Below are 26,004 nucleotides of genomic sequence, written 5' to 3'. Positions count from 1 at the left end.
TACCCATTTTTACGTCTCACCTTCATACGCCGCTCTCTTAAAGCGAGTAATCCAGCTTCAGTACATATTGCCTTGATATCAGCTCCCGAAAACTCATCCTTGGTCATAACAAATTCTTCCAAGTTGACATCATCAGCCAAAGTCATTCTTGCTGTGTGTATCTGCATACCACATACAAAATGTTTCACGAAATGGTACGTAATCCAGGAAGCATCAGACAAAGTATGTTTCTCAATAATGATAATTTTTTTCTAGAAAAAGTTACCCAAACAAGAATAATCTAACGCACAAACCTGGAAAATGCGCCTCCTTGTTTTAATATCTGGAAGAGGGAACTCAATTTTCCTGTCTATCCTACCAGGCCGAAGCAGGGCAGGATCCAGACTCTCAATTTTATTTGTTGCAAGAATCACCTTAACATCTCCTCTGGAATCAAAGCCATCTAACTGGTTCAGCAGCTCCAACATAGTCCTCTGAATCTCTCGTTCACCACCTGAGTGTGCATCATACCTGAAGATAAACATATTAACTAGCAGACATCACGAATTCCAACCTCAAGAACAGAAACCAGAAATAGACCTTTTTGTACCGACTGCATCAATTTCATCAATAAAGACAATTGAAGGCGAGAGATCATCAGCAACTCTGAAGAGTTCTCTGACCAATTTAGGCCCATCTCCCAGATACTTCTGGATCAGTTCACTTCCAACAACACGTAAGAAAGTGGCTGAAGTGGAGTTTGCAACTGCCTGAACAAAAAGGTTTAATAAAGCTCTTGAGTATTTTCATATTATGGGCTAGAGAGACATTATATTCCAAAAGTAAATGAAAAAGAGTCAATAACAAGTTGATTCCATCTGTTCGCACTAGAGACATTCTATTCCATCAGTAGACAAGAAAACACCTAATAGCTAGTTGATTAGAACTATTAGCACATGTACACACGAAATGTATCAGAAACTATTTCGCTCGAAAGTGCTAAATGCCTTGTGCCCAAACCACCTTGTGCTAAATGCCTAAATTGCTACACATTTCCTTCATCAAGTCACAGGTAGTCTTGTAAGAAGTAGATATACTTCAAATTTCAAGAACTCCACATACTCACGTTATAGGACTTGTTGATTCCAACTAGGGAAGTGAAAATGGAAGCGCAACCAAATTTCTAAGCTCAGCATACTCAAAAAGAAATTTCACAAACCTTAGCAAGCAAGGTTTTGCCTGTGCCAGGCTCTCCATACAGAATGACCCCTTTAGGAGGTTTAATACCAATGTCTTCATATAACTCAGGGTGAGTCAAAGGAAGCTCAACCGCTTCTTTAATCTCCTGAATCTGAGCATCTAATCCACCAATGTCAGCATATGATTCCAAGGGAGCTTTCTCAACCTTCATGACAGACACCATTGGATCAACGTCATCTTGTAGAAGCCCAACAACCGATAGAACCTGAATGAGAAATATATATTGTCAAAATGACCCATCCTCAGACTTAACATACTTTCACCTTATTACTATTTCAAAGCAATAAAAGGAAGAGATCTGCAGAGAAAGTGCGAAACTATTATCAAATTTTTTTAACAAACCTAAAGAGAAACTATTATCAAATTAAAACAAACTAACAAACAAGATAACAAAACAAATATAAATGTCCCAAAAGTACTACAGAAGGCACTAATTTGGAGTCTAAATACAACGAGTAAATTAGCTAATAAAGGAGGTTCCAGCTAGTCAAAATCGCTGACTACCAAACTTGTTGATAAAAATAACTAAGCTCTCTTACGTAGATATCCTTACAAGTAACAAAATCTGATTAAATGAATTCTTTAGCATTATGACTAATCAGTCATCAAAAATAAAGCGATTCCAAACACAAACTCCAGTCACTTATTTTTTCATACCACTTCCACATTCCAAATCCCAAACTTACTAAAAGCTCAAAAACTAAGTATCAGAACTTAACAAATAGAATTATAGAACCATAACCCTACCTAAATTTTTGAACTTAAAGCTAATCGAATCACAAAACTACTCAGTATTAGGTCTAAATTGCACAAACGCCTTAGTCTACTAATGAAACCCTAAAAACTAAGAGACAATCAAATATTACCAAAAAACAACAAAATAAACAAAGTACAATACCTTGTTATGCATCAAAATAGCACATCCAGGTTCAAGCTGATCCTTATCAACAAACGATAAGATTCCAACATAATACTCCGGTCCGACCGACGACGAAACAATAGCATGATTCTCATCAATAAGTTCCTCCAAATTCCCTACACTCATCGGAGATCCACGTAGATCGTCAACTTTAGATCGATCCTCTTCCGTTTTCTCTTCCTGAGGTTTCAATCGTTCCTGATTAGCCACAAATTCCTCTTCCATTAACAAGTAATCCTTGATTCGCTCGAGCTTTAGGAGCCGAAGTTTACATTTTGTTAGCGGCGTAACCGTTGGGAGTCGAGCTGCTGCTTCGGAACCTTTCTGTTTACGCTGTTTCCGACCGACACGTGCCGGTGGTGCAGCTGGTTCGAACTTCTTCTCCTTCTTGTCTCCGTCGTTCTTACGGTCGCCGGGCTGTTGCCGGTTAAGTCCGCCGGGTGTTCCTTGACCCATGACTTTTAGCTGTGACTGAGAAGAGAGAGTGCAAAAAGGGGTTTGGAAATAGGTTTCGGAATTTTTGGTTGTGCTTTTCTTTCTTTCCAAGATATAGATATTCCGGCGTGAGTAGAGTTTTTTATTTTTATTTATTTTTGGTTAATTTTGAATAGAGTTTCACCTCTATTATCATCTCACCACAATTAGTACTAACATCTGACATCGTTTGGTGTGTGGGATAATACTAACTGATAATAATTTCGGGATTAAATGCAGAGTAAATATTTTATCTTATATTTGACTGAATTGTTAAATTTGTGATTAGCAATTTCAAAATTAATTAATTCCATAATATAAATATTATTTCATCCCACGTTGAGGGTAGTATAATAATCTCGGGATAACATTAAAATGATAAGATGCTCTTCTCCAATGACCTTTCCCAAAGTTTTTTAAACAATTCTAGGTTAAAAATAAAATTTTATCTCGACTTATATATTATACACCTAATATATATTTATATTATACCTCGTATATCCTATTTTTAGTCTAATGAACCAAATATTTTAAACAACTCTAGGTTAAAAAAAAAAGTTTATCTCGATTAATCTATTATACACCAAGTACACGTTTATATTATACCTTCCCCATTAGACGACCCCTTATCGAAATTAGAAAATCTCGATGCCATCATGAAAAATAATTATAGGTATTATTGATAATAAGTAAATTAATTGGGTGAAAACTAAAATAAACAATTTATTATTACAAGTTAAATTGCACCTACACCACAAACATTATTTACGCCAGCAATTGAACTTAGGCTGAATAGATAAATTATCAACCTTCTTTGTGGATTCATTTCAATATAATTCGATGAAGTTGTGACCATTTATATCTCATCAGAGATGGTTGAGTCTCTGATTGAGTGGGTAAAAACATCTTTTTTGTGTAAAAACTAAAGAAATGTTGGTTGTCTTCGAATTAACATACAATCTACAGAGCGTTGCATAAAACTTTTCGAAATTTCTAATATAGAATTGTCACCTTCTTCTCAATCATCTTTAATATGTGAATATTTTTTAGTCAATTGAAACAGAACTTGTAAAAACAACAAAAGGAAAACAATCGCTGTAACTGTTGCATTGCACTGTCAGGGTAAATCCTACACAAAAACTGTTTACATTACTTCACAGAAAACAGCTGCTGAACCATATTAGTGCTGGAGATGACTATTCTTTTTCAAAAGAACCAATTAAGACTTATCTTTCCAAGCCAAAACAGAAGTGGAAACTGAGCTAGGGCAATGAAGAGAAGGAGGTAATGATGCCTGCTTGAATCATAAGTTCGCACTTCTGCAAAAAGAACTCTCTTCATTGTCTTTACTAAGAATATTCCCATGCATAAGCTTGTCCATGGCATCAAGAAGTAGTAAGAATGGCTCCATATAATTGTTCCAAGAAGAGCTATGGACAATCCTGTGAAAGCATATCCGGAGTATGACACGATATCAAGGAGAGGAGCTTCTCCACTACCCAGTGACAACAACGTCATCTTCAACAACGAAACCTGTAAAAACCAACCAACCAACCCCTTGATGAACAGCCAGTTTAGAGCTTCTGGGGTAAACCTGGCAAGAGATGAAAAGATTCAGAATCAACACAAACAAAAGGAAGAGGAAGCAATGGAGGAAATTATTCCATACTTCAATAGTATTGCAACATGATAACTAGAAGTCAAGTCACGTTAGCAACTGTATCCCACCACTACTACAAATATCACTCCTATGTCCCAACTTATTCTCCTACCTATTTTGGATGGTCTGATTGGTTTACTCACTCTTAAAAGGGTTAAATTCTTTCTCCATATTCTACAAATCTTTTTCAACCCCATACCATACAGTACTATGGAAACCACTTCCATTGTTAAAAGAATTTTTAATTCTTCAAAATTAACTATATGTTCATGTTTCCATCCAACTACAATAAAATTCACTTGGTATTTCGACAGCCATGCCTAACAAACTAGGACATCTAAATATAAGAGGAAAAGAGGGGGAGGGGGGGGGGGGTTTCCTCATTTAGCAGACGGCTAACTATGTACTTATGCTGACAATTATATTAAGTTCAGTTTAAGCAGCAGTTTTGTTCTTCTATATGAGCATGTGACATCTATTGGCACTATAAACAAAAATGAGGTAAGCAACCACTTGCTTAAGTCGACACAGAAAATTGCCAGTAAAAAATCAAAGAAACTTTTCAGTATTGAACACCAAGAGACGAAAGCCTAGAAAGCTTGAGATAACACTAAGCTTACCTTCCCTGGAGACCCAGTGATAAGCCAGCAAGAACAACGTAAGTACCAAATGCCATGAATGGAATGTACAAATCTGGAGCATTTATGTCATAGATAGGGGGCTTGTAGGATAGCCTGCCACCTACCGGCTCTGTGATTCTTGTCCAATGACCCTACAGACAAATGAAAAGGTTACAATATCGAGATCATAATGCAACAAAGAGAGAGATCAAGAGTTTCAAGAACTTACTCTGTGTAGAAAAGGGAAAAGAACAACCTTCAATTTGTTTCTCACATACTGGTCATTCACTTGGAAGTAGTACTGGGGATCGGAAAAATACCTACTTATCTGTTCAATTGAAAAATGTTAACTAGAATTCCATTTCCAACAGATAAGCTAGACCACGTATCAATATCATCCAGCAATAAAATGTCCACAGACAGAATGGAAAAAAGTTTTGCGCAATAATAACGTTAAATCATCTATGGCTTCAAAGCAATATTTAGGGAACTTTAACAAAGAGGCAAATGCTACATCATATCAAAGAGGAAAGGGAGGCAATCTGGCTTACTTTTGTTTTAAGGGGGATTTTTCTGTGGCTGCCTACAGCATAATCACTTGTATAGCCACATTGATTTTACAATTAAAAAAAAAATTGATTAGTATGTAACCTTCCATGCCTCATTATGAATGGCTAATTACTCTTTTAAATAACAAGGGCTAATCTTAAATTGTTTTTGAGGGAAGTTTGGAACACAATTGCCATGTATGGGCAATGTTTTCCTTTGTAAACAATATAACTTGCACGCCAGATTGATCCTAGTACCACGAACCAAAGGTAAACCAAAAGAGACTAATCTCTTGTGTAGCCACCACACCAATTATTGTGATACTAGTGTTCCCCTCAAACCCACTAATGAACCAAAACCTCCAGGAGTCATCATTGGATGTTGTTCATTCGCACTCTAACTGAATTAGCTTAGACAGACTCCACTATATTGCATAGACAAAACTACTATCAAAATCCATTTCTAGCTTTCTACCGAATCCTACCCCTAATGAGCATCATAGTATGCCACCCCCATGCCCCATCTCTCCTCACCGTATCCTTCCAAGATCAGCCAACATAGGAGTTCCCCATTTCAACTTACAGTTACTTTCTGCACCTGCAGCTAAACACACCTAAAGAAATAAGTGACGTCATGGTAACAGAGCAGAATCGGATGACAGTACTAAAATTTTCCAGCTCTAAATCATATTTTTCTTTCTTCTTCGATTGACCTCTCTTTCCTTCTCTTATTTGGAGTAGATGTGGCTTGACATTAGTCATCCATGCTTCTCCAGAAAAATCTATCCATCTGACCTAATCTTCCCACAGAATCCTCTACTATCACCACTAGATATAACATTTATCTACCTAAATAGATATTTTTCTGTCTCTTTCCTCAAAAAAATTTCTTCTTCCTATTCTTTTAAAGTTTTTTTTTTAGTTTACTGCTCAATTACAGAGAGATGACAAAATAGGGCATGGGGTGCTATCATTCGATCAAGGAATAAGGAAAAGGACAATGAGGACAAATTTGCAAATTGAAAAAAATGAAGAATGTGATTAACAATTGGAAAATGGAAATAGCTTCACCTAGCTTCAATTGCTATTCAGTGACAGGATTTCCTTCGGCTTTTCTAAAGCTAATCATGCATAGCTAACTTTGCTAATATGGCACAATGCCACTTTGATGATGTTGTCAACGTGAAGGCAAAACTGTAAATGCTATTTAAAAGTTATTGATTTCCAAAAGTAGTAGAACTAACCTACCGAAACACAACAATGCAAAAATACAACAAAGAAAAGTACAGTTTCCTTCCTGATCTAAGGTCATAATGTATTTTCAAAAACCAAAAAGTTCTCGATCGATCTATAGCAAAAAATTCTTTAGAAAGTAGCAAAATGTAGAAATATGACCAGTCCATGAAGCAACTTACATTGCTTTGAACATATTCAGAACTGGAACCAAGGATCTTTTCTCCATAAGCCCCTAGTCCGCTCCTGATGAACCCCGAGCTACCACCAGAGAATGCATTTCCAAAAGGACTTGCCTGTGGATTAACAGGCGGTCTTGGCATTCCAGACTGTGCTCCCAGGTTATCATACATTTCTGCAGGAGGATTTTCTTTAATCAAGACAAATGTTAGTAACTCAACATAAGCATAGTTCATTTTTCTGATTGCTTGATTATGCCTAAGGTACAAACTACCAAACAGGGCCAACCCAATTTTCTAACATCAAGAACAATGCCAGCAGGCAGCTTATTATTCAAGGTTCTCATATTTCGTTCTTGCTATAAGCTTAACATATACCAAAGACAATAGTCCAACTCAATTCAGAAAATTCACTTATCGCACCCAAAATTGTTTTAGCCAATTTTATCAGTAAATGCCACCCTCAGGACAGCCCCAATAAGTGCATAACCTCAATACGAACATAGACGGAGAAAGGACAGGCAAAGACTAAGTAGTCCAAAAAGTCCGTAGAGCTGAAGAAAGATTTAAGTTATATAAACTGGACACTGTAAAGATTTTCTTATACCATCAGTGTATTTTGACGTATCATAGAAGATTGCTTTCCATTTTTTAAGGTTACCAATCAATGTTTGTAAAAATAATCACATGCAGTTGCCTAGTTGCCTATCAAGTGACCTGATGTGTAAATTATTTTTAACCGTCAGTTCATAGAACTTATACACGCCAGAAAACGACTCCATCACTTCGTTTGAATCACATCCCACTAAAATTTATCTTCTTATCATATCTAGTTTTGACTGAACACGGAGTAATAATTACTTCCAATTACTAATTTTTCTGCAGGATAAGAGATAATTCATCACTTAATAGCAACTTCAGAAATAGAAGTAGGAGAATTCCTCAGGATACACATACCTTATGCAACTCTTTTGTTGTTAAAAACAAATCACCCGATTACATAACGACATTTTCTGGAAACACTCATCAAACAATTATATCACAAATCACTTTGATTTATATACGAATCAACTACCGATGCAACAAGTAAAAAAAAATAGAAAGGGAGAGAGAAGGAAGTGTATGCATATAGGGGGAAAATCAAATGAAAATTTGAAGATTAAACACAATAGCGTAGATTACCAGGAAAATGCAGGAAAAAAAGTTTGACGAAATAGAGATCCTAAGAACTAATAACGGAGATCTGTAATACAGGCTACTATTGATAGTACTAATATAGTGTGCCTTTTTGAGCCGAGGGTCTCCTGGATACCTCCTCGTACCCAACTGTGGGATTATACTGGGTTGTTGTTGTTGTAATACAGGCTACTATAAGGAAAAATGAGAAAATAATTGAAGGACTTACAGATTGAAAGTCTGTCTGAGGAACAGATGGAAGCCAAGTTTGCAGAAGAATCTAAGAGTTTACAGGTAACTCTATAACTCTAGATTTCAGAGTTCTAACTTCTAAAGAAGGGTCAATTCAGACGCAGACCCGTATATTTGAACCCGAACCACTGGACTTCCTCTATTCGTGAAAAATGACAAAAATGGTCCCTGTATTTAGGGTAGGTTCTAAATGACCCATTAAATATATTTCTTATCAGTTTTGATCCTCTAAGTTTGACAAAAGAGACCACTTTTAGTATTCATCAAATATTTTAAAAAACTTTGGTTGTTAATTTTAATGGAAATTGTGAAGAAATTAACATGAGCTCATATTTTGAGGCACGATTTTTAAAGTTTCTTCTATTTTGGGTCTATTTATTGAGTTTGGCCTAATTTTTTAGGTGTAGTTTTTACTTTTTTTTAAAATCTATTTCTGGTATCTAGTGCAGTTTTAGTATTGTAGGTTTATGAAATTTGATAAAACTTTTCCTTGTGTTTCTAATTAATTTTTCTTTTTTTACATTTCTTGTTTAATCTAACAATTATAGTTTTTAAGTATTTGATGGAGACAAAAGTATTTACATTTTGCAAACTTAAACGACCAAAATTGCTCACGAACATATTTAAGGAACCATATTAAACCTATTTTTGTCATTCTCTTCTCTTTCTTCTTTTTTTCTTTTCAATTACTTTCCCTAGATAATGAATCCGCCCCTCAATGATTTTACACTTACATTCATTTTTTGTCTGTGGCATAGTTTAAATCCGTGACATGCGCCTAATCCTGATTTTGATGTTGCTAAAGTACCACACAATTTTCATGTACTGAAATCACAAACTCTTAAGGAGTCGTTTGGTTGGAATACGATTTATACCGGTATAAGTTATATTGGGATAAATTCAGAGGCGGATCCAGGATTTAAAGCTTATGGGTTCCTATAACGACCTTAAGTAAATATACAATAAGTAACTGGGTTAACAATCAAATATCTGTGGATATTTAATGAGTTTTTTAATACATATACAGGATATATGCAAAACCTACTGGGTTCACGGGAACCCACCTTCAATAGGCTGGATACGCCCCAGGATAAATTATGCTGGGGTTGTTATTTATTCATTGTTTGGTATGTTATATTAAGAATGATAATTGCATAATTTCTAAGAAGAAGTATAACCGACCCCTAAGTCTGTTAAATCTCGATAGCTTCACTTCAGTAGTTAATGATTGAACAAGACGGTCTAGTGCACTCCTTCCCAATCTTTTTACTATTCGGATTCAATTCTGTAATTAACAATTTTCCATATTGCATTCAAAAATAGAAAAATCAAGAGTTAAACATCTAACAGTTTTCTATCCGTGTTAAAAACCTTTTCCCAAGCATAATCTGATTAATTGCCAGTTAAAAACTTGAAGCAGAAGTACAACCACAGCTCAACTGTTTCAAGAGAAAAAAATGAACTTGGAGAAGCTATTCACATACTTAATATGGGATCAAAAATGCCTCAAAATTTATCAAAAGGAAACAATACCTCAATTTTTTCCTTATCCAAAAAAAAAAACTCAAATTTATATAATCAAAACAATTAAACAGTGTGGTAATCACAACAAACGTTCAAAACAAGAAACACTAGTATTAGTCTCAATATCACATTCGCTAGGGATAATCTGACTGAGCTCCTTTTTAAGGTCATTACTCATCAGTCTTCTGTTCTTTTTATACAACACAACATATTCAGGAATGACCAATATTTAGTGTTACAGAATATCATTATCCTTTTCTTAAACTCCGTATTTGTTGTTTCCAGCTATAAAACTCGGATAAGGGGTACACACCTCTGCCCTTCTCCACTTAATACCAAACTCGACTCATAGCAGGCCAGAACTCGTGAAACGGGCCTACCACAAACCATGTGCTGTACTATCATTGCTATTGAACCAAAGCCCCGGGGCGTTGAAAGATCACTATCCATGCTCTTAGCTTTACCTGTAAGCTGAAGCAACTAAGGATCATCATCATAAGGTACATTTTGAGCTGGTGAAGAAGAGAGTTCCAGAACAAAATTTCCACTGGTCCGAAGCTCAGCCAGCTCTGAAAAATCAGCAAGTTCTTCTTCACATATAATATTTCCTCTCAAATCCAAATGCTCCAGTTTACCTAAACCAATGGCAGAGGAAAAAGGTCAATGAGTTCAAAAATTAACTGACATTAAAGGTACAGAATAATAGAAAACCTATATCTCTTCTAGTTTCTCAAAAAAGCATTAGAACCATCAGGCCCCTAGGAACCAAATGAATACTAAAAAACATCCAAATTAGGAAATTGTTTTATATGGGAGAAATCGCCTGTGAGCCCACTTTGTGAGCCCAACCCCTTCGTAAAGTATTAGCAGGTTGCAAACTCCGGGGAGTATGGGCCTGCCTCTACACCCTCCTCGGAACTTAAATACCATACTTTTGTCCACGGCATTATTTGAACCCGTGACGTGCACATACTCACACTAGAGGTGCTGCGTCCTTACAGTTGAACCTAAGAGCTTAAAGCGAAAATCAGCTGAAACAAACAACTTCTGAATGAGACTATGCCACAAAAGAACACAGTTCACATAATTTAAATCTTCTTTTACGCATCAATTTACTTGCTGATCATATGAATGAGGTGAAAGGTTCATGAAATAGCCGATTTCACCGTATTACTTGTGAACTCGACTAATTGTTAGTCATCATGGTCATTTTTCCATTGGCAGTTTCAGAAAATTCACCATTTGCAAGGGAAAACTATCAGCTTGGAACTTGTAGAAACAAAAGTCCTGGGGTGTCGTCTGCCATCAGTTCACACTTTCTCGTTCCATTATTATTAATTAACAAAAAGAAGATATAAGATTGATATGATTTCAATGCTTTACCAGAAAAGCTGTCAATTTCTAGTGGTCACACGTTGTCAGTTCTATTTTGACAAGTTAACTTACGCTACAGAAAGAATCCAAAACGAGCGAAGAAACAGAGCACTAAAAGGTTGTACCTTTTGCAACTTTTATACCGGAGCTCAGGATTGACAAAGATTCTTTGGCCATAAAGTTGTATTTTGCATTTATTGATGAAAGATCTGGGGCATGAGAGAAAAGCTTTGACAGAAATCTTGCAGTTTCAATTCCACCTCTATTCTTGCTGCATAAGTTTAATGAACATGTTACTACTCTGTTAAAATTCCATAATCAGAAATTCAATGGAAACTCCATTTAACCTTATGTTGATGGAGCGGAGCTTTGATTCCCTGACTAACTCTTTGCCTGCTTTCAAGAAGCCAGAAGAACCAAGTCCAATGTCTTCAATATCAAAAGCCTGAATACCTCCGCATAGAAACTTACCTAATGGTGTCCCTATCTCACTACAAAAGTTAGGCAACGAGAACGTCAGAAAAATGTTCACATTTTGCAATGGAAGTGTCATATGAGGATAACAAAGGGAGAAATATGGCGCAGATGAAGTTTTGGCAGTATGAATAGTGTACTACATTTTGCTGCAATGCTTATGATATAATTTAGAGAGTTAACTTCACAACAGATGGAAAGCTATTAGAACACCAAATAATGAAATGACATGATATACAACTCCCAAGACAAAAAGGAAAGATTAGATCTGCAGCAAATTTGCCATGACAACATCACCTTATCAGTCCAAGCATTTTAACATGGCATAATATAACCCAAAACATGGCTTAAAATGTCTCCCCACGTTACTTGATAGAGTGAAACAGAAAAATTTTACGAACTTCAAGCACAAAGAAAGCATGTGAAAGGCCAAGTGATAAACCACGAGGCACTCTCCAGGTCATAGGTGGTTTTCCCCTCAGAAAATATATTCTATTTACGAGAAGAATTATGAAAATTGAATATAATTTTGTAATCATATTTACATTACCAACCTGCCAAGATAGTTGCCTCCAATTGAGAGAAAACTGAGTGGTTTTCTCAAAGCTGAAAGAACTTCTAGAAGTTCACAAACTCCAGAGCAAGTAAGCTCACAGCTTTCCAACTTCAATTCGACAAGGGAGAAATATCTCTGTGACATATCCTTGAAGTAGGTAGTCAGACACCTGAATGAAAAACGCAGTTGCGAGATCTTAGCAAGTTGGTCGCTGTACATATAAACTAAAATTCAACCAACCTGAATCCGTCATCCTCGATAGGATTGTCACTGAGATCAAGTTGCTCCAGATTAGGGATGTGGACTAGCACATATCTGAGACAATCCACATCGTCCCTCTGTAGATTGCAGTTCCTGAAGTTAGAGAAACAAGTAAACTTTGTATTGCACTAAAGATGACAATACAAAAACACCTCTCCTGAAAACTCATTAAGTCAGCTTGTGACCAAAATTCCTATGGAATTGTTTATATTATGACAGGTCAGTGTGAATAGAAAAGTCAAAACATACCTTAAATTAAGCTTCTTTAATGACTTCAATGAATTGTATGTCCCAGATGGCTCGGTGATACTTTTGTCATTCCATTTAAAATGAGAAAGCCATCCCGCAATCTGCAGTGTAAAATCTTCTATAGGCTGATTGATGATAACATCAGTATTGATGAGTACAACAACAGGAGTAAACGTCATTACTCACATTGTTTTCTGAAAGGTCCAGAATGGTAATACTAGATGAAGCTTCAAGGAGGGTATCAAAAACTATCCTTGCAAAATGTCGATGAAGATGATTGTCTGATAAGCATAATGAAGACAAGGACCTAGCAGAATCCGATGCACAATTGTAAGTCTATGGAATCATTTTAAAGGATTAGAGCAGATGGTATGTACCATGATGCAAAGAATGAACAAGGATCTGCAATACATAATCACACAAATCAATACTATCACATGACCATCTCTGTGTCTCTAAGATGATAGCCAATTACAGCCAAATAGAATTATCTATCATTTAGGAACAATATTGTCAGCATTAAATTTGTCTCCAACCAAAGAGAAGCTATGAGCCAAGTGTGAACTCTCTGAAACTGTTAATAAAGCCCACATTGTTACCAAATTCCACTTGAAAGGAATGAGATTATCACGGATATACACGTTAAGGATATTAACCAAAATTTGCCAGAATTACCCAGGAACAGATTGAATTAACAAAAAGTATAATATGTATTTTAAGAAAAAGTAAATAGAGGATCTCTGTCATCTAAAACACGGTCATTGCACTTGTATAATTGAGCTTTTTGACAAAATTGCAATTTCTCCCAAGAACTAGAAAACTTCCAGAAATATCAGATTCTGCAAGATTACTGTCGCTAGGACCTTTGCAATTTCCTCCAAGCGTTAAACTTCAGAAGATCAAAACTACACACGCACCATTATTGCCGTAAGACGGAATTCTACCGATGAGCTCACATGACATCCATGGTTCTATGATAGCATGAATATGAACATACACCTCACATCAAACAACTCTTTTATTCAAAATTCTTTGTAGTAGTTAGCTGTTAACTATGAGTATATAGGATAGAACACTTAAATAAAGGAGCTGATGGAAAGTAAGGTGAAATCCACCATACCTCCCTGATGATATAAAAGATACTAGTCCAGCAGGCAAAGAAGAAACGTTGTTCTCTAGGAAGCTTGATGTCTTGATTGAGAAATGTTGCATTTCAGGTGCTTGAGGACAATGCATGCATAATAAGTCACAAATTGCATTAAGAGAAGCCACTGTAAACTTGCAATACACGAACTTAATCGACTTTAGGGATCGATAGTTCTGGTTGATGAGTTTGCATAACCCCTCGACCTGCAAGGTTGAAAGCCACAGAAACAAAGCAGTGTAACAGTCAAATAGTCAACATTTAAGCATAACAAGTTCCACTCAAGAAGATATAGGAATTCGAAACAAAGATATGTTGCAATTTTCCTATTTACTACATATGCCAAATAAAAAAATGCACAAGCAATTGAGAGAGCATGGCATAAAATCTTAAGGGGCCAATACAACTCTATCATGAATCAGATGCCATGTCAGAAATCAATTCTGATGGGGAAAACAGTTTTACAGAGCTGAATCCCTGATCATTGATTATGGATCCACTTCTTCTATAACTCAATATAGTAAACCAAAAGAAGAAAAAGAAGTTGCGCGAGACACCAAAATTATTCTTCTACTATCAAAAATGCTGATTTGTACCTTTCAGAGCACAGTCGATTGAACATATGTGCCAACAAAGACATGACCGGATTTAAGATCGCTGCCAAGATAAAGTTGTAACTTGACACAGCCGTCGGGTTGGACCTTCTTTTTCCTTTTTCTTGTTTTCTTTTTTGTCCTTATTGTGCTTGCCGGGGGGGGGGGGGGAAGGAATTGGTTTTCTTAAGTTAGAATATTTCTACCCTTATCATCTCATCAACACATGGTTTATATGCCATGTTTAACATAGGATAGTTAATAGGAAATGAAAGGTAAAGAACTAACACGTATTGGAACAAATGAGGGAGCTCTGCTTAATGATTTTATACTCAAGTGCAACCTGAAGACCTTAAGAAACAAGCTACATAAAAGCAGATGAAAGCTAAGAGCATGTTTCACATATTCAGTTCTGACTTGAATTCCAAAAATAAATTTGCTTCGAAGTATACATTAGGATCTGTTGTCAGTGGGGTATTTTGCATCTTATTCCATAAAGTTTCTAAGGGGTTTATCTTTCCTCTTCTTTGTTCTGTTACTAGAGTATTTTGCTATTTCCTGAAAGCTAACATGTACAGCACATAACAAAAACAGCTAAACTTACATGCTCATCAGACTTAATCCACTGTAATTCCAGACTCTCCAATCTTGCATTTCTAAGTAAATGCTGCAACAAAGAAATGTAAGATGATTATCCACACAAACCAAAGGAAGCTTTACGTTGTTCTTTTTCTATTTGACGACTAAACTAGGAATCGACAATTTTATGCAACAAATATTATCATTTTGAGGCTTTCTTTTTTCTACACAGTATGTACAACTTACACAAGTTTCTTCCACACACAAAACATTTGGCAGTCTCAGGTGTCTGCAATCAAAACAAAAGTAATTCAACAGGAGCTATGTTTGAGACAATCAAGAGCGGTAGTTGAAACACAATATGCAGCATGAATGCACAAATCATAAGTAATAATCAAGGAACTACATGCACATGATGGCACCAATTTTATCCTTTCAATGTTCAAAATTAATCACTTATTCTGCTCACCCCTACGTACTATTTCAAAGGGGAAAAGAATGCAGAAAACTGCAGGCGAGAGAACCCCAGTTCCAACCTTTATTATACTTCACAGATGCAGTGTTGAAGATGATGACACATATTAATAGGAACATTTATTTGCATATGGCGTTTAAAGATATTTCTGTCATGAGGCTCATTGTCCTCTGAATGGTTAAGGCCTGCAGGTTTAAAAACTGAAGTGAAAATACACCTGGCATATGATCCGAATTGTTGGCAGTGATAAGCAAACTTGGAGTAGTCACATGTGATTTTGCCGATGTGTCCCCTATGATCAATATAATTTAAAATTGAATCTGCACAAACAAAAGAAGCCTGTATCAACGAAATGTTACGTTGCTAGTTCAGGGAACTCCTGTTGAACTTTCTTTGCTTGAACCATAATATTTTCAGAACAGGAGAAGACATCTGGATACAAGTACAACCTGTGATACACAATATACAAACAAAACAAAGGCATCTATAAATCAACATGAATTTCTTACCGGGAACTTCTATTTCACTAATCTGACCATGAAAAGCTGGGAATAAAGCTATCTCTGCTGCTGTATCCAGGCATCTGTTTCTCAGAAAAATGTGAAATTTTAAAATGACAGGTGAAATGAAGCTGTATAATTTTAGTGATAACCACCAATAAGTGGATTTTGATGTTCGTACTTCTGCAAATGTGCTTCCCAGTACATCTGTTGCCAGTCATCTGTGGATTCACGCTCTGCTTCTTTTCCTTTTGCTGACCTGTCAAATGACTTATTCTTGGAATTCTTACTCTGCCGGCCAAGAGCAGGCCACCGTAATTCATAGAGAGTTTTCCACTCTTCCTCAAAATTCAGATATCTGCAGAAACATATTCCAAGTTCCATTCAAAAGAAAAACATCTGCAGATCATGTAAATACAGGCATCCTCTCTCTATACATATTTACTCAAGATGTAACATAATCTTTCTTTATGACCAGGAACTAAAGAAAAATTCACTCAATTTCCTATATGAAACTACAAATGCAAACCTTTTACGCTTTCTCTGATTATCAACACCATCAGTCAAAAGCTCATAATCATTCAAGACGTCAGGTTTCCTGCAACACAAGATTTTCTGGTTAAAATCAGGTAATATTATGCACTTGTGCCACCACATAAAGGTGCGTGTGGAAAACCTAAATAATGTCAACCAACTATATCAGTTATAAACCAACTAAAAATGTTGATCAATTCCCCGTTAACTAGCTTCATCACTCTAAATTCCAAATCACTTTCTCAAACAATTGATGCACCAAAAGTTTAAAACAATAAACCATTACTCGTCCTCTTAATTTAGCAGAAGTTGACAAATGGACTTTCAGCAGATTAGAGATTCTAGATTATTGAGAACAGCAATGGAACCAAGACGCACATGACACATACGGCTGATAAGCAGATATGATCTCAATCTATTAGTATTAGCAGTACTAGATTCTCACAATGTTTAGATAAGTAATCATGTTCATGCTTTTGGATGTACAATGCGGTTAACTACGTCACAGCTGTTGCATATAAAGCTTTACAATGTGATCAATCCCAAACTAGTCATCAACTGTATGAATTCATGATATCCATTCAACTCCATTTAGGCCAGTTTCAATCCAGTACTCAATTAATTCTCCTTTAAAACAAAATAGGGATTCTCTAATAATAGGGATTCTATAATGAACTCCACCTTTGTGAATTTAGCATCGAATCTAAGCTCATATTGATGTACTAAAGATAAAGGAGGAGGATCGAGGTACATTGATATCCAACATAAATGAGAAGATTTGCTAGAAAATAGAAGGGGAAAAAAAGAGCTTAAGTTCTATGCACTGTCACTTAAAACAGCAGGTAAGTATTGAGTAGTAACCTGTTATGACCGCTTAAATTGAACATTTACTAAACACACATATAATCTTAAAATTTAAGTGTTGAGCTAACAACCTTTCTTGTAATTTTTGCAATGCCAATGGAGGCAACTGCGGCAACAACTGGTCGAACAACTCCGTGGGAAGTTGATATAAGACTGATGAAAGTTCAACATCATCCACTGAAAACAAAAAGAGAAATGCTAATTGCTAAGCAATAGCTTTGTATAGTTCTAATAAAATAAAAAAATAAAATAAAATATCACCTTGAATGAGTTCATCTCTGATTGAGCATATGCATAAGGTGATTAATGATGGAACTTCCCGCATTTTTTAACAACCCCAATATTAATACTCCATAAAGCTGCGATTTTTACAATTGAATTGCAAAAATTCAGAAACAAATGTGAATCTGCAACATAATAACTAAAAAATCTAGCAAGAATTTACAGTAAAACGAAAAGGGGCTATGACTATAAGGAGAGAAAAAACAAGATTCGAAGTGTATTAAAATGAATAACTCAACGGTATGAGCTGCAGCGTATAGTAGAACTTGCCATACAGAGGGATGCAAGCGGAAAGCCGAGAAAAAGAGAAGACCGATGACTTCAGGCTAAAAGTTCCCGAGTCTTGACCCCCGTGAAGTTTCAGAGGTTTTGGCCAATATTGTCCCTTAGGTTAGGTCCATTTTAATCCCTTAAATATAATCCTAAGTATTTAGTTCCTTAACTATACTAAGGTAGAGCACTTTTAGTCTAACTGACACAATATATTCAAAAACTAACGGTGTTATCCAACTTTGATTCATGAAGCAAATCTTCTGCTCTAAAGTAAAATGTTTCATCTCCTTTTATTGGATAATGCAAATTATCACTTTAATTTCTCATTTTTAGATAATGTCTTCTAAAATTTTGACCTTGAAAATATCCGGTTATGTGCCACTTTTTAATGAGAAAATGACATTGTATAGCCGCTGTAAAAATAATAGCCGAAAAATATATAAAATTTGTATTTTATGTGTGTGTATTGTATGCTAATACACAAAAATTATTCAAATTTTATATACTTTTGCGGCTACCAGATGTAAATAGTTTATGGCGTGGGCTAAAAGTGATAATACAACCTGGTTATTCATTTACTTCAATAATATGCCTAGAAGTGATCCTGGCGGCTCTATTTTTTCAAATTTTAACTAATCTTTTTGGAAAAATCAACTGAAATTTCTAAATGTATATATATACAAAAAAATATATACAAATTTTATACATTTTTTCAGCTATTATTTTTACAGCGGCTATACAGTGTCATTTTCTCATTGACAATCACAAAAGGGGATATTTTCAAAATCAAAATTTTAGAAGATATTATTTAAAAATGAGAAATTAAAGTGATAATTTGTGTTATCCAATAAAAGGAGAAGAAACGTTTTGCTTTAGAGCAGAAGATTTTCTTCATGAGTCAGAGTTGGGTAACACCGTTAGTTTTTGAACATATTGTGTCAGTAAGACTAAAGGTACTCCACTTTAGTATACTTAAGGGACTAAATATGTTTAGAGTTATACTTGAGAGACCAAAATAGACCTACCCTCAAAGATAAGGGACAGTATTGGTCAAAAACTCGTAAATTTCACGGTCATATAAATATAATATTTTTCACCAAAGTTATACTAGTATCTATATTTTCTCACACAAAAATCATAAATTTTTTACTAACTCACACAAAAATCATAATGACCGAAAAATATAACTTGCTGATAATATTTTCTTATTTGCGATTTTTTTATTTTCAATCTAATAAATAATCATTTTATTGTGCTCGGAATCTATCGGAAACAGTATCCCTAACGTCTGCGTACACACTACCTTCCCCAAACTCCACTTGTAGAACTTTACAGGATTGATGTTGTTGTTGTTGGACTAATAAATAATAACCCAATTAAAATAGAAATGACCAACCAAACTCGACCCAATACTCATATATAAAAATAAAAATACTATTAAATGTGAATTCCCCGAAACACGATACTTTAATTTTGTTTAAAAAGATTTTCATTCAAATTAATAGTACTATTATTTCAAGAGCTCTCTAATTATTCATACATTTTATTTCTTTCTTTTTTTGTTAGAGTCTCATGCATTCCAAACTAACTTTTTGGGTGAAGGATTCACTTTCGGATTATTTTATTTTATGTATATGGGTATTAAGTTGGGTCAGGTTGAATAATTTTTATTTTAAGAACAAAAAATTGATCGGTCGGTCGAAGCTAATTGCATTGCTAACCAAAACAAATTTTATATATATAATTTACACTTATATACAAAATATATATTTTATCGGCTATTATTTTTTGGAGCTGCTAAAAACATACCGTTTTCTTATTTTAATTGGGTTATTATTTATTAGACTGAAAATAAATAATAATAAAATGTGGAATAAGAAAATACTACCGAAAAGTTGTATTTTTTAATTAATATGATTTTTGGGTGAGAAAACATAGTTATATGACTTTGGTGGAAAAAAAAAGTTATAGTTATATGACCATTAGTGAAATTTACCCTGAAGTTTTGATATATTTTCTGGGTTTTATACTTCTTTTTTCTACGTTTGACACTTTATCGTCTAAATATTCACTTCTAAAAATATTTAACTTTAAAATTTTCTTAACTCATTAATTTCAAGAATAATTCCTAATTTGTCTTACAAAATTATTTACTTCTAAAATTGAATAGACTCTAATGAAATGAAACAACTCAAATATGGAGGCTTGATACAACATACAATGACGCATTTCAAATTATTTATTATAAAATGGTATATGTGTTAGTCTGGTCGCACATGCACTAATTGAATGACTGTCAGTTACTTTGCATTAGTATAAGTATTGAGTAACTTTGTCAACTAAAGTTTTTAGTTTGGCTGGTTGGGTTTTATTAATTAAAACAAGAGGTGTGAATAGAAAATAATGGAAAACGAAATGAAGAGAAATGAAATTTTGAATTAGTCCCTTTTACAAAAGAACTTTGTCCCTTATTAAAAGTTTATCCTATTATTGTGTTTTCATAGAATATACAACAAATAGTAAGGCGTATCGTTTTCTGGTTCATAAATAAGAAAATCCCTAGATTCATATTAATACGGTAAGTGAATCAAATAATGCTGAATTTTTTGAGAATATTTATCCATATAAAAAGGAATGTGAGTCGTCTAGTGAAAAATCTAAGCGGCCTCGGAAAGAAGCAAAGGAAAGCACTTTTAATGAGGAAAATTCAAGACGTAGTAAACGTCAAAGGTCAGGCACTTCCTTTGGACCAGATTTTCTGGCCTTCTTGTTGGAAAATGAGCCTCAAACGTTCAAAGGAGCAATGTCTTCCTCGGAAGCACAATACTGGAAAGAGGCAGTCAATAGTGAGATAGAATTCATATTAAGTAATCATACTTGGGAATTGGTTGATCTTCCTCCAGGAAATAAACTTTTGGGTTCTAAGTGAATTTTCAAAAGGAAAAATGAAAGCTGATGGTGCTATTGACAAATATAAGGCAAGATTAGTTGTTAAAGAGTTTAGACAATGAGAAGGTATGAATTACTTTGACACATACTCGCCGGTAACGAGGATTACATCTATCTGGGTGTTAATAGCATTAGCCGTCGTGTATGGCCTTCAAATCTATCACATGGATGTGAACACAACTTTCTTAAATAGAGATTTGGAGGAAGAAATTTATATGGAGCAACCTGAAGGGTTCGTAGTTCCCCGAAAAGAAAAGAAGGTGTGTCGACTTGTTAAATCACTTTACGGACTAAAACAAACACCAAAATAATGGCATGCAAAATTTGACCAAATAATATTGTCAAATGGTTTCAAGATCAATGAGTGTGACAAATGTGTTTACATTAGAATACTCCAAATCAAATAGTCACTGTTTGTTCGGAAAAGGGCAAAATATACCTCTCTACTTTCAAATATTATTTACTTGTACTCTTCGTTATACTATTGGGCTATCCATACTCCTACCGTCATACTTTGGAACAAAATACCCCTATTGTCATATTTTGAAACAAAAATACCCCTATTTTGGATGGAGTGTCACGTGGCAACACCAGATTAAAACGACCCATTTTATTACCTGATCCGTTAACCCACAACCTGACCCCTATTTTCATTTTTTTCCAGTTTTTTTTTTTAAATTTCAGTTTTTAAAAAACAAAAATATTTTGTTAAAAAACAAAAAAAAAACTGTTTTTACAAATTTGTTTTTCCAGTTTTTACAAAACAAAATTCTTTTAATATTTTTTTGCTATATTACCCAAAATTACCCCCCCCCCACATACTCACACCCACCACTCTCTTCCTTCTTTTTTATTTCATATGTTAAATAAAATTTCATATACCTTATAAAAAAATCTTTTATTTATAGAACCCAAAGAAGCTAAAACCCTTTACAAAAAAAGATTCAGTTTATAACAAAATATTTTCGTTTTTTTAAAAACTAAAAACATTATTTTCAACAAAATATTTTCGTTTTTGAAAAATATTTTTTTTCATTTTTTCAGTTTTTTAAAAGAATTTTGTTTTGTAAAAACTGGAAAAACAAATTTGTAAAAACAGAATTTTTTTGTTTTGTTTTTTAACAAAATATTTTCGTTTTTTTAAAAACTAAAATTAAAAAAAAAAAATAGAAAAAAATGAAAAGGGGTCGGGTTGTGGGTTTTTTAAAAATGGATCGGGTAAAAAAAAGAAATGGGTCATTTTAATCCGGTGTTGCCACGTGGCACTCCATCCAAAATAGGGGTATTTTTGTTTCAAAGTATGACAATAGGAGTATTTTTGTTCCAAAGTATGACAGTAGGGGTATGAATAGCCCAATAGTATAACGAAGTGTACAGTTAAATAATATTTGAAAGTATAGGGGTATATTTAGCCCTTTGCCGTTGTTTGTTTATATGTGGATGATATGTTGATAATGAGTAATGACATTGCTAACATAAATGCTACTAAACGCATGGTTTCTAATAAGTTTGATATGAAAGACTTAGGAGTTGCCGATTTAATTTTGGAAATTAAAATCCTTAAGACTCCTAAAGGTCTAGCTTTGTCTCAATCTCATTATATTAAAATGGTACTTGAAAAGTTCAAATATTTGGACTTTAAAATTGCAAAAACGCCAATTGATTTAAACTATACGCTTGTGAAGAATAAAGGTCAAAGAAAGTCTCAATTGGAATATGCTCGAGTGTTGGGAAGTTTGATGTACATTATGAATTGTACACGACCCGATATAACTTGTGCGATAAGTAAGCTAAGTCGATATACAAGTAATCCCGACCAAGCTCATTGGATGGCAATGAAACAAGTATTGAGGTATTTGAAATATACCTAAGACTATGCATTGCATTACAATAATTATCCCGCAGTTATTGAGGGATATAATGATGCCAATTGAATCACCGGATCAACAGAATCAAAATCCACAAGTGGATACGTTTTTATCATTGGTAGAGGAGTGATAAGTGGGGATTTTAACCTATTATTTGCTTTTTCTCACTTGCGTTTTGGGCCTAAAATGCATAAAGGTATTCCCGAAAACTAATGTAATATACGTGTTTGCAGGCATTGTTGATAATGAGCCAAAGTAGCCATGATCAACTCATAAAGGAGTCAAAACTTGAACAAAAACCAAGACTGGGCCAAGAGCTGTGGAACGCGGATCGCGACAGAAAAGTGTGGCCGCGAAAGTGTCAACGCGAACGCGGTCATTAATTCGCGGACCACGAAAGGGAGAATCAGAGAGGTGGTTTTTGGGCACAGACATGGATGCGAACTGCGTCAGAAATTGGCGGCCGCAAAAGTACCACTGCGGCCGTGATTGGAATTATGCGGACCGCATTCTCTAAGGTTCAGAGAGCTTACTAAATAGGCAAAAATGTTAAGAGCGGATCGCGTCAATATTACGCGGCCGCGGAAGGATTTAAAGCGGACGCGGTGAAAAGTATGTGGTCTGCAAAGCAAGGTTCAATCCAGTTCGAGATGTGAAGAAATGCGGACCGTGATCAAAATTATGTTGCCGCGAAAGCAAGTGTGCGCCCGCAAAACCTCCGCATGGGCATTTTTGTTCGAAAATTTCAGCCTAATATAAATTTATTTTTTTATATTTTTAGGTTATGTTATGTTTTGCTGAGCGCGTGAGACGGCTAGTTTTTTCTATTTGGACAATTTTGTACAAGATTTACCTTATAACATTAGATTTTCATCTTTTAATTTAGTATTATGGATTTTATCTTTTTTTATCTGTGAATTCTACTATTATCATGAGTAGATAAACCCATAGCTAGGGTTGTGACCCAACCCTAATGTGGGTATTTGATGGGTCTTGAATTTTAGGGCTTGAATGTGTATGAGTTAGTAATTTTTAGCCTAGTTCTTGCTAGAACTATTGAATTAGTGGTTGCAAACGCTGATTTATGCCTTTATGACTTAGTTTCTACTTTAGAAAGAGGGACTAAGTCTAGGAAAACTAGGCTAACAAGGAATTGGGGTGAACTCAAAAAATCGATAGTCCCAATTAAAGGTTTAAACCTAGAGATAGTAATACCCAAATTGAGCTAAAATCACTTGAATTGCATGAATACCCATTTGGACTTGAGAAAGCCAAATTGGGCAAAATCCTTCAAACTACCGAGAGGCATACAGTGAGTACCTGAGTGTGATAGCTATATTACTACCCCAATTAATCACATGATTGCCCTAGATTCTTGCTACCTGTTAGATATCTACCTAGGCGGAAGTCACTACCCTAGCCCCTTTAAATCCTTGAAAACAACCAACAACAACATTGTACTTAGTTTCAAATACTGTTTCTTATAGACTAGAAGTAGAAGTAGAAAACAAACCAACCATTTGTGGAAGTGCAATTAAGAGCAAAACCTGTATATCTACTTAGATATAAACCTAACTCCAAACAAATTAACTCACTGTGGATTCGATCCCGACCTTTGTTGGGTAAAACTGCATCGACTATCCTCTCTACTCAATAGTAGTGCAGGCTTGGACCCGATCAATTTTTGGCGCCGTTGCCGGGAGTTAAACTGTTTTAGCTATATCTCCGATTATTTGTGTATTTTGTTTTTTTTTTCCTTCAATTTTTCTAATTTCTTTGTGAATTGATTTTAGGTACCAAATTGCTCTTAACAATGATGCCCTCAAAAATTTGCCATTGGGGAGGAGGTAGATGATGATGATGTAGATAAGATTCAACCCAAACCTCAAGCACAAAGGAGAGGCCGACCTCCTCATGATAATATTTCAAACCCTCCCCGACCTCCAGCAAGGGCAGTACACCGAGTGTTGCCCAACGAAGGATATGCAAGTGCAATAGTCCCGCCCCGGATTAGGGCCGGCAACTTCCAAATAACCAATATCATGCTTACATTCTTGGAACAGAGGCGTTTCTTCACCGAGGCTCCTCACCAAAATGCCTACAAGTATCTCAAAGATTTTGTTGATACATGCTGGGGGAGAAAGCAAACTAACGTTTCTAAGGACGCATTGAGGTTAAGGCTTTTCCCATTTTCTCTAAGGGGGAAGGCTTTGGATTGGCTTGAAAGGTTGCCCAACCATTCCATCACCACTTGGGATGAGTTGACCGAGAAATTCATAGCAAAGTTCTTCTCGTTGGGGCATATGGAGACGCTAAGATATGAGATACTCGCTTTTAAACAAGAGCCAAATGAACCGCTTTATGAGATTTGGGAAAGGTATCGGACGATGGTTAAAGAATGTCTGAACAATGACATGACCGAAGTCATGATCCAACAAACATTCTACTGTGGCATCAACACTACCAACCAATGTGTAGTTAACCAACTCGCCGGGGGAAACTTCATGAACACGCCTTATGTTGAGGCTTGTGAAATACTTTATGAGATGTCGGATACCGGCGTTGCAAAGTCGAGCTAATATGCCACAAGGTTCTCCCAATGTCATTCACCTACACAAAGAGCTCCATGACTACGACCAAGTAATAGCCGAGTTAACTACGACCATGAACCAGTTGGCCAAATCGCAGTTACAACAAGTTCAAGGGCCAAAAAAAGTGAATGTCATGGAAAGGGTGAATATGATGGTCAACAAGAGGAGGCAACGAGGTCAACAAGTTCAAAGAAATCCGGATTAATTTGAGCAAAGTGGTAGTGGTTATAATCAAGATGACGTGTATGATGATCAAAGTGAAGAGGTTCAATATGTGAACAACTACCAAGGTCAAGGGGGCAACGTTCCGAATCAATAACAGTGGAGATCCCAAGGAAATTAAGGAAATCAAAATCAACAAGGAAATTGGAATAGTGGCAACAACAACAACCAAAGCAATTGGTCGAACACCAATCCAAATTGGGGTGACAAAGGAAACCAAGGCAACTGGGTGGCAATAACAATAGCAATTAGGGAGGCAATAACAACCAAGGGGGTTGGAACAACAATAATCAAGGGAATCGGGGGTCGGGCTTTCAAAGGCCTCCGATGTATCAACAACCTAACAACCCGCTCTATATCCATCATAAGGTCCTATCTCGTCTAACAATGAG

At 35.4% G+C, this 26,004-nt stretch overlaps 3 protein-coding genes across 7 annotated transcripts in view; all 3 read right to left on the bottom strand.

The window, feature by feature from the left end:
- Positions 1–2,839, bottom strand: part of LOC104220705 (26S proteasome regulatory subunit 4 homolog A) — a 3,935-nt gene extending 1,096 nt beyond the window's left edge. The window contains exons 1-5 of the mRNA XM_009771622.2: positions 2,138–2,839; positions 1,199–1,444; positions 580–749; positions 294–510; positions 21–161 (exon numbers count right to left, since the gene is read on the bottom strand). Coding sequence (XP_009769924.1) covers positions 21–161; positions 294–510; positions 580–749; positions 1,199–1,444; positions 2,138–2,614 — 1,251 coding nt within the window. The 5' untranslated portion in view covers positions 2,615–2,839. The remainder of the gene's footprint in view (positions 1–20; positions 162–293; positions 511–579; positions 750–1,198; positions 1,445–2,137) is intronic.
- Positions 2,840–3,602: 763 nt separating this feature from the next.
- LOC104220703 (uncharacterized) lies at positions 3,603–8,430 on the bottom strand. 3 transcript variants are annotated; one of them, XM_009771621.2, is made up of 6 exons: positions 8,278–8,430; positions 7,830–7,885; positions 6,876–7,063; positions 5,142–5,240; positions 4,913–5,064; positions 3,603–4,226 (listed from the first exon to the last, which is right to left on the bottom strand). In XM_009771621.2, the coding sequence occupies exons 3-6, from the start codon at positions 7,044–7,046 to the stop codon at positions 3,839–3,841; spliced, it is 810 nt and encodes a 269-aa protein (XP_009769923.1). In that variant the 5' UTR covers positions 7,047–7,063; positions 7,830–7,885; positions 8,278–8,430; the 3' UTR covers positions 3,603–3,838. The 3 variants fall into 3 exon arrangements, with proteins under 3 accessions (XP_009769923.1, XP_009769921.1, XP_009769922.1); XM_009771619.2 differs by lacking the exon at positions 7,830–7,885 and having other exon boundaries at positions 8,278–8,387; XM_009771620.2 differs by lacking the exon at positions 7,830–7,885 and having other exon boundaries at positions 6,876–7,048; positions 8,278–8,384.
- Positions 8,431–9,900: 1,470 nt separating this feature from the next.
- Positions 9,901–18,095, bottom strand: LOC104220702 (uncharacterized). Of its 3 annotated transcripts, none has more exons than XM_009771616.2 (17): positions 17,980–18,095; positions 17,689–17,786; positions 17,499–17,604; positions 16,559–16,627; positions 16,211–16,387; positions 16,039–16,112; positions 15,747–15,849; positions 15,301–15,343; positions 15,080–15,142; positions 13,859–14,088; positions 12,925–13,045; positions 12,739–12,839; positions 12,469–12,582; positions 12,227–12,397; positions 11,546–11,689; positions 11,324–11,469; positions 9,901–10,459 (listed from the first exon to the last, which is right to left on the bottom strand). In XM_009771616.2, exons 2-17 carry the CDS (start codon positions 17,750–17,752, stop codon positions 10,305–10,307), a joined length of 1,881 nt encoding a protein of 626 aa, XP_009769918.1. In that variant the 5' UTR covers positions 17,753–17,786; positions 17,980–18,095; the 3' UTR covers positions 9,901–10,304. The 3 variants fall into 3 exon arrangements, with proteins under 3 accessions (XP_009769918.1, XP_009769920.1, XP_009769919.1); XM_009771618.2 differs by having other exon boundaries at positions 17,985–18,082; XM_009771617.2 differs by having other exon boundaries at positions 17,949–18,075.
- Between the last annotated feature and the right edge of the window lie 7,909 nt (positions 18,096–26,004).

Source organism: Nicotiana sylvestris, chromosome 6 (genome assembly GCF_000393655.2).
Source record: "Nicotiana sylvestris chromosome 6, ASM39365v2, whole genome shotgun sequence".
Lineage (NCBI taxonomy): Eukaryota > Viridiplantae > Streptophyta > Magnoliopsida > Solanales > Solanaceae > Nicotiana > Nicotiana sylvestris.
The sequence above is the reverse complement of the archived record's forward strand: the minus strand, read 5'-3'. Positions and strand labels throughout refer to the sequence as shown.